This window comes from Haliotis asinina, chromosome 9 (genome assembly GCF_037392515.1).
Source record: "Haliotis asinina isolate JCU_RB_2024 chromosome 9, JCU_Hal_asi_v2, whole genome shotgun sequence".
Taxonomy (NCBI): Eukaryota; Metazoa; Mollusca; class Gastropoda; order Lepetellida; family Haliotidae; genus Haliotis; species Haliotis asinina.
The window spans coordinates 61999881-62012211 of record NC_090288.1 but is presented as its reverse complement, the minus strand read 5'-3'; the positions used below and the strand labels follow the sequence as shown (position 1 = coordinate 62012211).

The following is a 12331-nucleotide window of genomic DNA, read 5'->3' as shown; positions in this document are numbered from 1 at the left end:
TTTTGGGAATTTAGAGACGACACACTGACATATGGTCTGTACTTAGAACATTGTGTGAAATTAGTCAGCTATTCAGTTTCAGAAATCGGTAAATTCAACTTGTGGTTAATTTTGTATCTTTGGGATTTTAGTATGTTTGTTGTTGTTTTTAATTTGTGCACATAATCCCCTTTTCCACAGTATTTGCTTCCCTTGAATCTATGCCGTTGTACAAATATTAATTGTTGCACTGAATCCAAGCGAGATGCTGGGATTGCCTCAGCAGAAGTGTACAGTCGTTGTTCACACTCGGCGAACGAAGGTTAAAAGTCATGGTACCCTTGAGGTTTTGGTTAAACCTCGAGGTTACTTAACCCGAATCAGTAATGTAACAAGAAAGCAATTGTCGTGAAATGTTATATCCGTCTTCGGGATGTGAATGAGTGTGTGCTTGTGTGGAGTGGGAAACGTGTTCTTGAAAATATTTTGAAAAATCATCAACAAATGTTGTTTTGTGATACCACGATTCGTCAAATTGATGCTCAGTGGAACGTCATTGAACAAATGAAGAAAGAAGAATTCCACCGTAACTCTTAACACCACCCAAGTGGACTATATCATTTCCCAACCGGTCGCACATGCAAGCCCTGTGACCGTAATATTCGCCATCAGGCGTCTTCGGCAATGTGGTCTTTAATATTTCTCAACAGGCCCCCAACACGTAAACACAGGCAATGTTCGGCGTCTTAGGCAATGTGGGCTGTAATATAACCCAAAAGCTCCCCACCCCCCTTTTTTCCCCCAATTTTCCAATTCCCAACGGGCACTATAACACTGAACCACGTGATAACTGGCAGCTTTTTTTACGGCTGACGAACTCTCTCATATTAGAGAGTTTTGTTTTTTATGCTGAAATACTACCCGTGTGGTACACAATATACATGTACTTCACGCCTTGTAGACTACTGGGCACATACTACATGTTATCACTGCCTCTGATTCCAGTCGACATTCATTCTACACAAACACATAGGTCAACCCTACATGCAATAACAACAATGTTATCTCTACACAACTATAAGCTAAACCTGTGTTCAGTCAGTATACCTTCTCAACTATCCTCCGTGTTGGGGCAGACACGGTCACTACCCAACATGCTGCTTGGCAGTCGGATCATCACGCCCCAAAGTCGAAATCTGTCCCCCAGGAACACAGCGCTGGGGTGCCAACACCATCTGACAACACCCACAGGCTCTGTCCCCCTGGGGGTCCCCAGGGATCAGTACCCGACGGTCATAGCACACCCTGTGGTGTGATTGCGACGCCGCTTTATCGGGCACCTCACCCCAAGGACCGAGCTGAAGTCACTTGATATGTCTGCATTGGTTGCAGGGTTACTGATCCGCCCTCCGGCCGGTGGGAACTTGGTTCAGCCCCTGGGCCCGGGGCACACGAACGCACCCCGGGCCCATAATGTTAGGTTAAGGCTGTGTTAGCCATGTTGATACTTCGAAGTAAGCGGCTCCCTGTCACCCTCCCCACGACGACAACATCAGCTCATTAATGGCGTCCCACCTCGCCAACAGCAAGGATTGAGTCACCTCCGAGCTTCTGCGCCTTCCTGGTTCAAAGTGACTGTGACACCGACGGGGATCGCTCAGTTTATATACAGTGCATCCTTTTGCTTATTCAGCAGAACTAAGTCACGTGAACGGTATCGAGGGGCAACAGCTCATTATGCGTTCGGGCGAGACACGTTAAGGTTCTTGGTAACTATGTTCAAGGTGATCAAACTGAAGGAAGCAGAAGCAACGTATTTTGGGGGTGAGAGTTCCGCCCATACCCCCATCCCAATCAACAGTCAAAATTACAAACTGACATGCATACCTGACACTAAATATACATTCGATAAACATGAACAGGTGTAAATAAACAATCAATGAATGTATGTCAGTATTGGAATATTACGCCGGGGAAGGTGGACATATTATACGTAAAAAGAGAGGGGTACGGTAGGAACCCATGCAAATTAGCACAGTCCCTATTTTCTGAAAATAAGTCTCTGAGGACACCCTTTTTATTACAGTTTATTAATGTAATTTAAGGCTTTTTTGTTGTAAATGAGTTCATTTCAGAGATTATACGTTAACTGATATTCTGTTAAAACGCTGTAAGTGTTTGGTACTATTTAACATGTCAACATTCAAACTATTTACTAACGACAACGAATGTGCCAGTAGGTCTAAATAAATCCTCATCAAATTCAGTTGTTACTGTTACTGCACGTAGCAATGATCGAGAATCGTTTTACGCAGGGTTTCGTTTTGGTTGCGGTGGAACAGTTCACGGATAAAAGCAAGTCGTCGAAACGCAGCCATGATAAGTTACCTGATATAGTTTTCCTATTTCCGCGAAGTTGTGCAACACGCGATGAATCACCACGCTGAAATAATGACGCAAGACTAAGATAAAGAAGAAACGCCTCCATATTTGTCAGTATGGAAAGTACAACGGTGATATTTTTCGAAGGGAAATTTGTGATTTTATCACTAAACGTAGTTGTTGCACGGGGCGTGTCATGCCAAATGTGTTTTGGGGTGACATTAATTCCATAGTATCGACAGGTCAGTCACCCATATGGGCGACAACGGGGTATGTTCAGAAACCCACACGAAGTTCGGGATTATAGCGTTCCTGAGAAGGGTTATAACTAGGTTTACCGTCTTGTCAATGTAGTACGGGGTTGTATGCAGCGTGACTGCACATGCTATGGAAGACACCTGTACTTGTAATCAAACAAGCAGCCGAGGACTGTTGCATTGAAAAAGCAGAATGTTGTGTCCACCCCTTGATAACAGCCCAGCTGCTTGGGCAATTAGCCTAAACATATATAACTTATGTAACAACCAAGGAACATGAAGTCACTTTAAATAATATATCTAACACACTATTCCTGAAAGCTATAAAGACCACAGGGACATTTTATAAACTTGGCTAATTTGCGGATATATGACAGGCGGCGGTGTGACAGTTGCCCAAGTAGCAATTCAAGCTTCTGAAAGCTGGGATTAACATAATAGAAACGTTGCATATACAACTCTCTTTCTTTCTTAAAATATTAGTATTGGAAAGGGTCATGAAATTCATCGTGGACGTGTGGCGTATCACACAGTTCACACAATCTGTTTTCAAAAGGAATGTTTGACCATCTACCAGTTTCCACAGGCAAATGATGATTACATGTACGGAGATTAATAAGAGGGCGGGACAATTTTGATGAAAGAAATAAGTATTCCTCCAAACCGAACGTGGGTTTTATACAACAGTACAGGTAACCTTCCTGCGAAGTTGACCGGTCAGCCTGCCATTTCTGTATAAACGGATCAGACAATCTTTTGAAAACTGTGGAAGTTAACCATTGATGTTCAAACTTGTAGGGATTAAACCACACATAAGGCAAACCACAATAATCTAGAATAGATTTGATAAATAAAATCCATGGCGATAAAAACATATCGTGGGAAAACGTATAGATAATGATATCGTAGATAATAGCTGTCAACTTATTTGTGTTTGTGGCAACTTTGAATCAATATGATACCATGCGGTTTTTTAATATATGCAGAAATAGGCAATCGTCCTGTTTCACCATAGAGCATGTAACATGGGGTGCTTCTCCGTAGTTTCAGGATAATTTTTAGAAACAATCGATGTACATTTTCCAAAATATCGGCATTTGTGTAACCCCATACTTCACAACTGTACAACATAACCGGTAAAGCAATGCTACCGAAGCATCTAAACATTCAATCTGTGGGTAAATGAAGATTTCTTGACTTTGATGATAAAGCGAACATTGCTTTTAAAGCTTGGTCAAGTAATGTTTCAACAGCAGAGTTAAATTTGCCGTTTCTATGGAATTTAACACCTAAGTATACATAGTCATCCACAATATCAAGCTGCTTGTCATCTAGTGTAAAAAATGTTTGACCTTTTTGGCTGGTACAGTTCCAAAAATAATAACTTTTGTTTTTAAAATATTTACTGTCAATTTCCATTGCTTACAGTAATTATGAAAAACATTTAAGCAGTGATGTAAAGTTCAGGGCTGTCGGATAACAAAACATATACACTAGCGTTATGATATTTGTTGTTTAATGTTTGGGCTACATTTGTCTGTACTCGCCAACGTCATTCTGAAAGGATCATGTTAATCCGATTAGGATCCAGGCAGCCAGTTAAGTTCTCTTCCCCATGGAGATGCCGCCCTCTATGCCAGATCTATGCCAGTTTTTAAAACTCCTTTAATTTTAAACCAGACAGCCGGACTGGTAACTTAAATCATTACCAGTGAGAACACAAACGTGCCCGTCCGGGTTTCAAAAATAAACAACAAAGAAATCAGATTTCTGCATACTTAATACAAGTATTGTAACGTCAAGGCAAGCTACACATTATGGTTTTGAAACTTAAAATCTGTTGCACTTTTTGCCTGAGAGTCAAGATCAGAGAAAAATCATAGCCTGGGTCAGAATGGCCTTTGTCATTTTTCTCAGCACCAGGAACAAGGGCGTCACCATCTGCAGTTCAGCTTGAAAACAATAACATCCTCCAGAGTTGTTAGGGGTAAACAACCACCAGACCGTTCCGGACTGTCGGGCAGGAGGGAAGTTTAAACGCTGTCTATGCTCTACCTACTAACCCTCCAGAATGTCACGGCAGGACAACGTACAACGATGAAAACATGCATATACTATGCCGGAAACAACAAACTTATATATAATCACATACCAGCACGTGGTCTTTTTGAAAACATTTTGTGTCCACAGTGGGAGTTGAGGACACGTCATTCCAATCAGATCCATCAGTGATTTAGTCATTGAATATGTGTTCATTTAATCATTCGGCTATGTTAATCCGTAATCGATAACATCGTTCTGAAGAGATTACGATAATCCAGCTATTGGGCCCATGGAGGTGTCATGATAATGGGACCAACTAGTTCTATCCCCTTTATGTTTAGCTAGACGTTATGCAGGGAAATAGCAAGTGTCTGGAACACCAACCTCCGTTCTGCCAACATGTGCTGCCCACAAAACCCACCAGACTGTTCACGGCAATGTACGAAGGTGAAAGCTTACAGACTCTGTGCCCGAAACAAACATTCCCTATTGAAGATGTGACAGTCAGCAAGTCTGGGATTACTCTGCTAATAAGGCCAATGTTGCTACACCATGGATGCCAGCTAAACAGTCTGTATCTGGACCTTGACAACTTGAAATGAGGTGAAGATTTTCACGGAAAACATTTGGAAAACCACATTATGCATGAAACGCCTCAACGTTTGCACAATAAAGTTGTTGTTTTTTATAATATGTTCATGTTATGTTTTAACCTCTCGGCTAGCTTGCTCCAAGGATGTACTGAATGCGAAGCCCATGTATGTATAGTACATGAGGGTATGGGCATGTATGTATAGTACATCAATACAAGGATGTACTGAATCCTGAACCATGTGTGTATAGTAATTCTACCCTTTAAGAAGCCAGTCTATACACGGGGAGAGTACATGGATGTACTGAATCCTGAACCATGTGTGTATAGTAATTCTACCCTTTAAGAAGCCAGTCTATACACGGGGAGAGTACAAGGGTGTACTGAATCCTGAACCATGTATGTATAGTAATTCTACCCTTTAAGAAGCCAGTCTATACACGGGGAGAGTACAAGGATGTACTGAATCCTGAACCATGTGTGTATAGTAATTCTACCCTTTAAAGAAGCCAGTCTATACACGGGGAGAGTACAAGGATGTACTGAATGAGAAGCCCATATATGTACATACATCACTAATTCTATCCTTCAAAGAGACATGTACAGATAAGCAGGACTGTCAGAGGAATATTTATCGTTTTTAGAAATTATCGTTTACACTATTAATTATTTCGTACCTTTCAACAGAATCATTGTTTTTGTCGTGAAGTGTAATGATACAGATGACATACACTAGGGCGTGCATGCGAATTATGATTCATATAAGCAAACTATAAAATGTCTAGATATTACATTCCTGTTATACATTCCCAGATCGCTTCTTTTCATTAAGTTTCAAAATGCATACAAGTATGGTTATAAAGTAATTGGGATTATGAGACCAAGTATAAAGACGTATATATTGACGAGTGTCTACATACTGGTGAGTGAACTTTTACAAACCAAGTAAATTTAGCAAGTGAAGAAATTTATCGCGCAGTATTTCTTCAACCCCGACCTCGCTTATATTATGTTACAGGTAGTGTCATGCAAACTCCTTTTGGTCATAATTCAAATACATATTTAACTAGTAGAAAGTAGTTTTGATTTTCTAACTTGATGAAAAAAGCCCATAATCTCATTAATTCAAATGGACTTCACGTGACTTCACGATTTTTAAAAATGGCGACGCCCTGTCTGAGGATGAATGTTATTTAAGTTACTTACAAAATCAAAATTATTTTCTACTGGTAGTAAACTATGTATTTAATTGATGGACAATAGGATTTGCATGACATTGCTTATAACATAACAATTTCACTCTTGGAAGCGAGGTGGAGGTCAATATAATATTACTTACGATAACATTGTCACTTCGACCACAACCTCGCTTCCGAGGAAGAAAGCGTTATATTCATGCAAAATCCGCTTTGGTCAGCAATGTGCGGTAAGATCTCTTGATTTTATAAACTCGATGAAACATGAACCCCATTTCCTATGCTGGAAGGGTGGTATGGGGCGAACCATCCCATTTAGTATATACCACAGGCTTCCACAACGCTCGCTTCGCACACAGCAACTACGGGGTCCGGTGGAAATCTGTGCATAGTGACACCATCACCCGACCCCAAGGAGCAATTGACGGCAACACAACAATTCGGCATGTCTTTGGTGACGAAGGCTTTTTAACAACTTTTGAAAAAAAGAATTTGTTCTTATTTTGCTAATTTCCATCATGCCTAATACATCACAACACACACGTTTTAATTAAGTATGCCCTTGTGCTGTAAGCAGTTTACTCACTCTCACTACTCTAGTTATTCCAATACCTGTTCTGGCTAAAAGCTTGAAGTTTATTTAAATAACTACCTTGTAAGGCTGATTACCCTATACATACATTGTTTGGAAATGGCCTCCAGGAATCCATGCCTATCCTAAGAGGCGACAATTGCATGGTCTTGCTTGCCGACTTGATTCATGTCACACTCATCCTGCTACCAATGTGCAGACCTCCTACCTATACCTGGAAATTCCCTCATCCCTGCGAGAACCAAATGGATGGTTTAGATCCTGTGTTTGACTGTCCAAGTTGGTGCCACTTTAGCTCTGTGCCTGTTTCATCACAGTGGTCCACATTTGTGGTCTACATTGATATTGGCCCTTATTACACTGAAGACACATTGGTGAGTGAGTGAGTCTAGTTCTAAGGCAACAGAAAAATTCATTAAAGTAAAGTTGGAACAGTTTATTGTGAAAAACATACCTTTAATAATCATAAAACAATCATGCAAAACCACAAGATATCACGGTTGAGTAACAAGATCTCATAACAATTTCACAGTTATTCATGTATCCTGTGACTACAGATATAGGTAGTCAGCATATTCTGTATTATACACATAATGATGTACAGAAACACTGCCATTAACATGCCACATATATAGATACTGCATACAGAACGTACATCAGGAGGCTTACATCGGTGGATCAAAAGGGTGTCAAGTTGAGTAAGTTGTCATGTTAGCAGCACAGCCATAGCCCTTTAATATGACTTACATCACTGAATGAAATCTTTTATAAAGATACACAACAAAGCTGTCTACAATATATACTTCACTTGGATAAAAACAAGGGCAGGTAAACAGGTACAGCACACAGTAAGACCCAGGGTTGACACCAAAGGTCCTTAAAAAAAACATTTTTAGACAGAGACTTGCCATTTACCAATTTTGAAATATTAATCAATCACAAGAGTGGGTGAGTGAGTGAGTGAATTTAGTTCTACGATCGGCAATATTCCAATTCCAGCAATATATATGACGGCGGTCTGTAAAAAAATTGAGTATGGACCAGATAATCCAGTGATCAACAGCATGAGCATCAATCTGCGCAATAGGGAACCAATGCCATGTGTCACCCAAGTCAGTGAGCCTGACCACCCGATCCCGTTAGCTGCCTCGGGTCACCAATCACAAGAGACATACACAAAACTCAAGTTTGAAAAATTGTCAGCAATGGGGTTGCAAATGATCCATGGTTACCTTTGAAAACAACTGTACTTCTTATGGCCAAACTACATACGCTAGGGTACAAAATTACTACAAAAACAGACAAGTTCCAAAACATATTAAAAGGCATGTACAGTTTTCACAACAATAGAAAAGAAGCAAATTCATAATTAGCATTAAATCAGAGTTTGATGTTTTCTGTACTTTTTGTAGGAACAGGATGTGAAGGCTGTCTGTTTTGTACCCAGTTGCAGCGTATCATCATGGTAACAAGAGCTGGATTACATGTATTACCAGTAATATCAGTGAGAGCTAGCCATCACAATAACACCAGCATTGACAATGGGATGAGTGAGTGATGGTCGTTTATTAATACCACAGCACAATACTTCATCTGCATTGCAGCAGTCTGTAGATATTAACAAAACATGAGGACTGAGCCCATGACCAACTTCATCAGCTGATTCTCACTATGACCAAGCAATCACCATGCTTAATAAGTATTAAATAATGCAGGTCTGACAGGGGGCTGTATCAAGTCATACTACCCAAGACAAGCTACATTACTTATCAGTAATAAATCCAGGTTCACCCCCTCTCACTCTGGACGTAACAAAGACAACTGAGGTAATGTCATGACTGGTGAGATCAGTACAACTTGTATCATGAAGGAAGCACAGGATGGCACGGTTACTAGCTTAAAACTAACATGGTGATAGATGCTGCATATACTGTTTTTGGAACATTCAATCAGTGTATGAAATAAGCTAATATCCCTGCCAGGTAAACTCAAATTGTTACCAGCCCAAATCGAATTTAACCAGACCTGACAATCACAGTAAAATTACTCAGATATATGGAACATATCACATACAAATATTACCAGACCATCGGGCGGACCAGTTGTAAATGTAGACTGTCCAGAAATCTAGCCCATCTCAGGTAGTCGGACGGACCTTTTTTGATACACTGATTCAATCCACAGCTCCATGGAAAGGGATGAGGCAACACAGCACCTCCCTTCACCCTAAGTTTAAACAGTTTTCCCCTGGAAATAATACTGGCCACTAGAAAATCTCTCTTGCAACTAACAACCTGTGTCTGACCCAGTAGCCTTACCCTATAAGTCTCACTGTACAGTGCGCCTAGAAGTGCAGTGCATATGTAAATGAACACATCTTAAAAATGTCAAATATAAAATAGATTTCATACATGGGTAAAATCTCTGGAATATTAGATAACAGAATGACAGAGACATATATTTTTCTATCTATGAATACAAATTACCTGAATATGAATCAGTGTACAGTAAATGGCTGGTCAGCAAACATGACCATTTATTTTTCAAAGAGGCAGATCTTTGCCAATATACTGTTATCAAAAGTACATAAAAATGAGTAAAGTGATGCAAAGATTTAAAAAAACATTCAAATAGATTCCAATTTACAGTGACACGCATACTTAACAAAACCTTTATGACCTGACCCAGTTCAACAGGGTCAAGCTATCTATGAGGTCAAGGCCAACACAGTGGTGTACAAAATTAGCTGCAACATTAAACATTGATGCACAAAACACATCGTTTGAACTTGGGACAACAAGGTCAAGGTTATCACAGAAGTTGACAGCACTGAGCGTGAAACACAACATTGCATTCATTGCTGTGACCCCTGACAATGTAGTCTTGTAAATAACCATAACAGCCCTGGACTGTGACTTGTATGTTGTGACACATGCAACATGTTCAAGCTTATTCTACTCCACTCTTCCAAAAGCAGCTGCACAGAAGCGTATTGACAGAGTAACATAATGAATGTGGGGATGAACTAACATTAAGGGGTTTCTCTATCCTAAATGACATACAAAACTGGCATTTTAGTATATGACTGACAATCTCACATGGTGTTGAGGGAAAAGTCAAGACAGAGTTCATTCACACAAAAAATCGTCCATGTGAATGCTTGAAAAACAAATGTTTCAGACAGTTGGAAATAAGAGAAATTGTCTGCCACAAGCAGGGATAAGAATTTTCCCCAAATCTGCGGAATTCCGTGTATTTGATGGCACTGGTGTTGTTTATGATATATGTTACATTGTTTCAATTAATATGACTTCAAAGAGGCCTAGCCCATTTTCCTCTTTTTTACTCATACCCATTCTCATCCCTGTAGCTAGATGGATTGTTTCCTAACAAAATGTACTTTAACACATAGTTTGTTATGAAACAAAAACACATTTTGCAGCTAGTCTGAAAAAATATCTCGAAATCATTTACCAAGTTCCAGTCCATTCACAAATATAAAATCATCAGTCCCAAAAATACAAATTCACAAAATTATTTAGATATTAAAGGTTGATGTAAAATATGGTCCTCTTAATCCTTCTTTTGCGACAGAAACAAACCTAAAATGATGCTCACAAAGGATGCTCAAGCACATACTCACCAAAATATGAAACAACTGGTTTCAACCAGTGGACATATACATGGTTTAAGATCCTTGGCAGTGTGGAATTATATTTGTAAACTGATTACTTGATCTGGATTGCTATCAATACAGATAGATAATATCTATCAGTTACCAATAAATATCAGAGGCAACTACATGACAAAACAGTCTGAAATCACAGGTGAGTGGTGACATATTTATTATTGATTACTAAAAAAATCAGAAAAAAAACCCATTCAGCAGCAGTCCATAAACAGAAGCATCACAATAGTGTATGCAACATATTATCAATTATTTAATACCGACAATGATTAATAATTCTTCCTATCAGCAATATTTCCTCTTATCAATCTTTTTAGCCCGCCCTATAAATCGATGTTTCCGATTGGTTACTGGCAAATTCCTCATTATTGAAGAGATCACATTAACCTCCCCAACCCACCTCCTAAAACCATGGCAACATGAACAGACTACAGAGTACAATGTAAAAAATAGTAGTTTTGACATTGCTCTCAAAGTCCTACTGGAAGACGAGTCTGATAGATATTTGAACATACTGATCTACCTAAATTCCTGCCCTAAGTATGTGAGCTGGGCATATACTGTGTCAGAGATATCAGAGTTTATGTCATGAAGGCAGCTTCTTGATGGCAAAGTGATAACTGATACCAGTACAGTATATATATGGTAGCGGCATCTTGGATAGGATAACATTTAGCATCAGTGACTCAGGAGTTTCAGCTTCTAATTTTCTGCCAATACAGTAAGTACAGCTGGTCCTACATGTGCTTCTGATTGCCTTATCCAGCAATTCTACTTGCATGAAAACAGTGCTCACAACTATACCAGGGTCATCACTGAAAGTATAAAATATGTTGAAATTCTACTTTCTAATTACCTGTCAATCCTGTCATTTCAGTCAATGATTTTATCCTAGATCTCTGCTATAGTGGAAGAAATGGATACACCTTTCAAAAAGTAAATGCTTAGTTGCATTTGTCCATTTTGACTGTTCCTTTCCTCCAGTGATACACAAGAAAATGGTATCTGCATAGTTCAGTCTGTCTCAGTCAGTGATTCCAAGCAACTACTGGGGGGAATACCGATATATTGCACTACACCAGTAAACAAGCACACTTCCACCTGCTACAAGACCACTGTACCCTGTAACAAAACTTCTTGCTGAAGGAGCCCATAAAAACTAAGAATGACACAACTCTTAAACTGCTAAGTCACTTTGCACACTCTACACAGGCATTCTATAACTGCAAGAGACTGCTAGAATCTGGTTTTACAGGCTCCCCAAATATATAAATCCTGTGCTATAAGAGCAGTTTTCAAGAGAAAGGGGCTCTAACCAGCCTTGTGTGCCAATTCACATTCGTCAGGTCTCCAACTTCTGTCTGGGAGTCTGTCTCACTGCTGGGAGACAGGTAGAGAGCTTACAGAGGTGATGGTCAAGCGTCTCTCCAGAGGGGGCTTGGGCTTAACGTTGTGGCGCTGCATGTATGACAGGAACTGGTCAGGTATCTCCTCCAACACTTCCTTAGCCAGTCTTGCCTGGACAGACTGTGGATCCTCACCATTACGACCAAGGAAGTCTCGCAGTGGGACAAACTGAAACAAATACAAAGAAACAAAAGG

General features: G+C 39.8%; 1 protein-coding gene across 1 annotated transcript in view; it reads right to left on the bottom strand.

The window, feature by feature from the left end:
- Positions 1–7462: 7462 nt before the first annotated feature.
- The window catches only part of LOC137295828 (copine-8-like), a 50145-nt gene continuing 45276 nt past the window's right edge, over positions 7463–12331 (bottom strand). Inside the window, exon 21 of the mRNA XM_067827382.1 lies at positions 7463–12304. Within this exon, the coding sequence (XP_067683483.1) occupies positions 12104–12304 (201 nt within the window). The 3' untranslated portion in view covers positions 7463–12103. The remainder of the gene's footprint in view (positions 12305–12331) is intronic.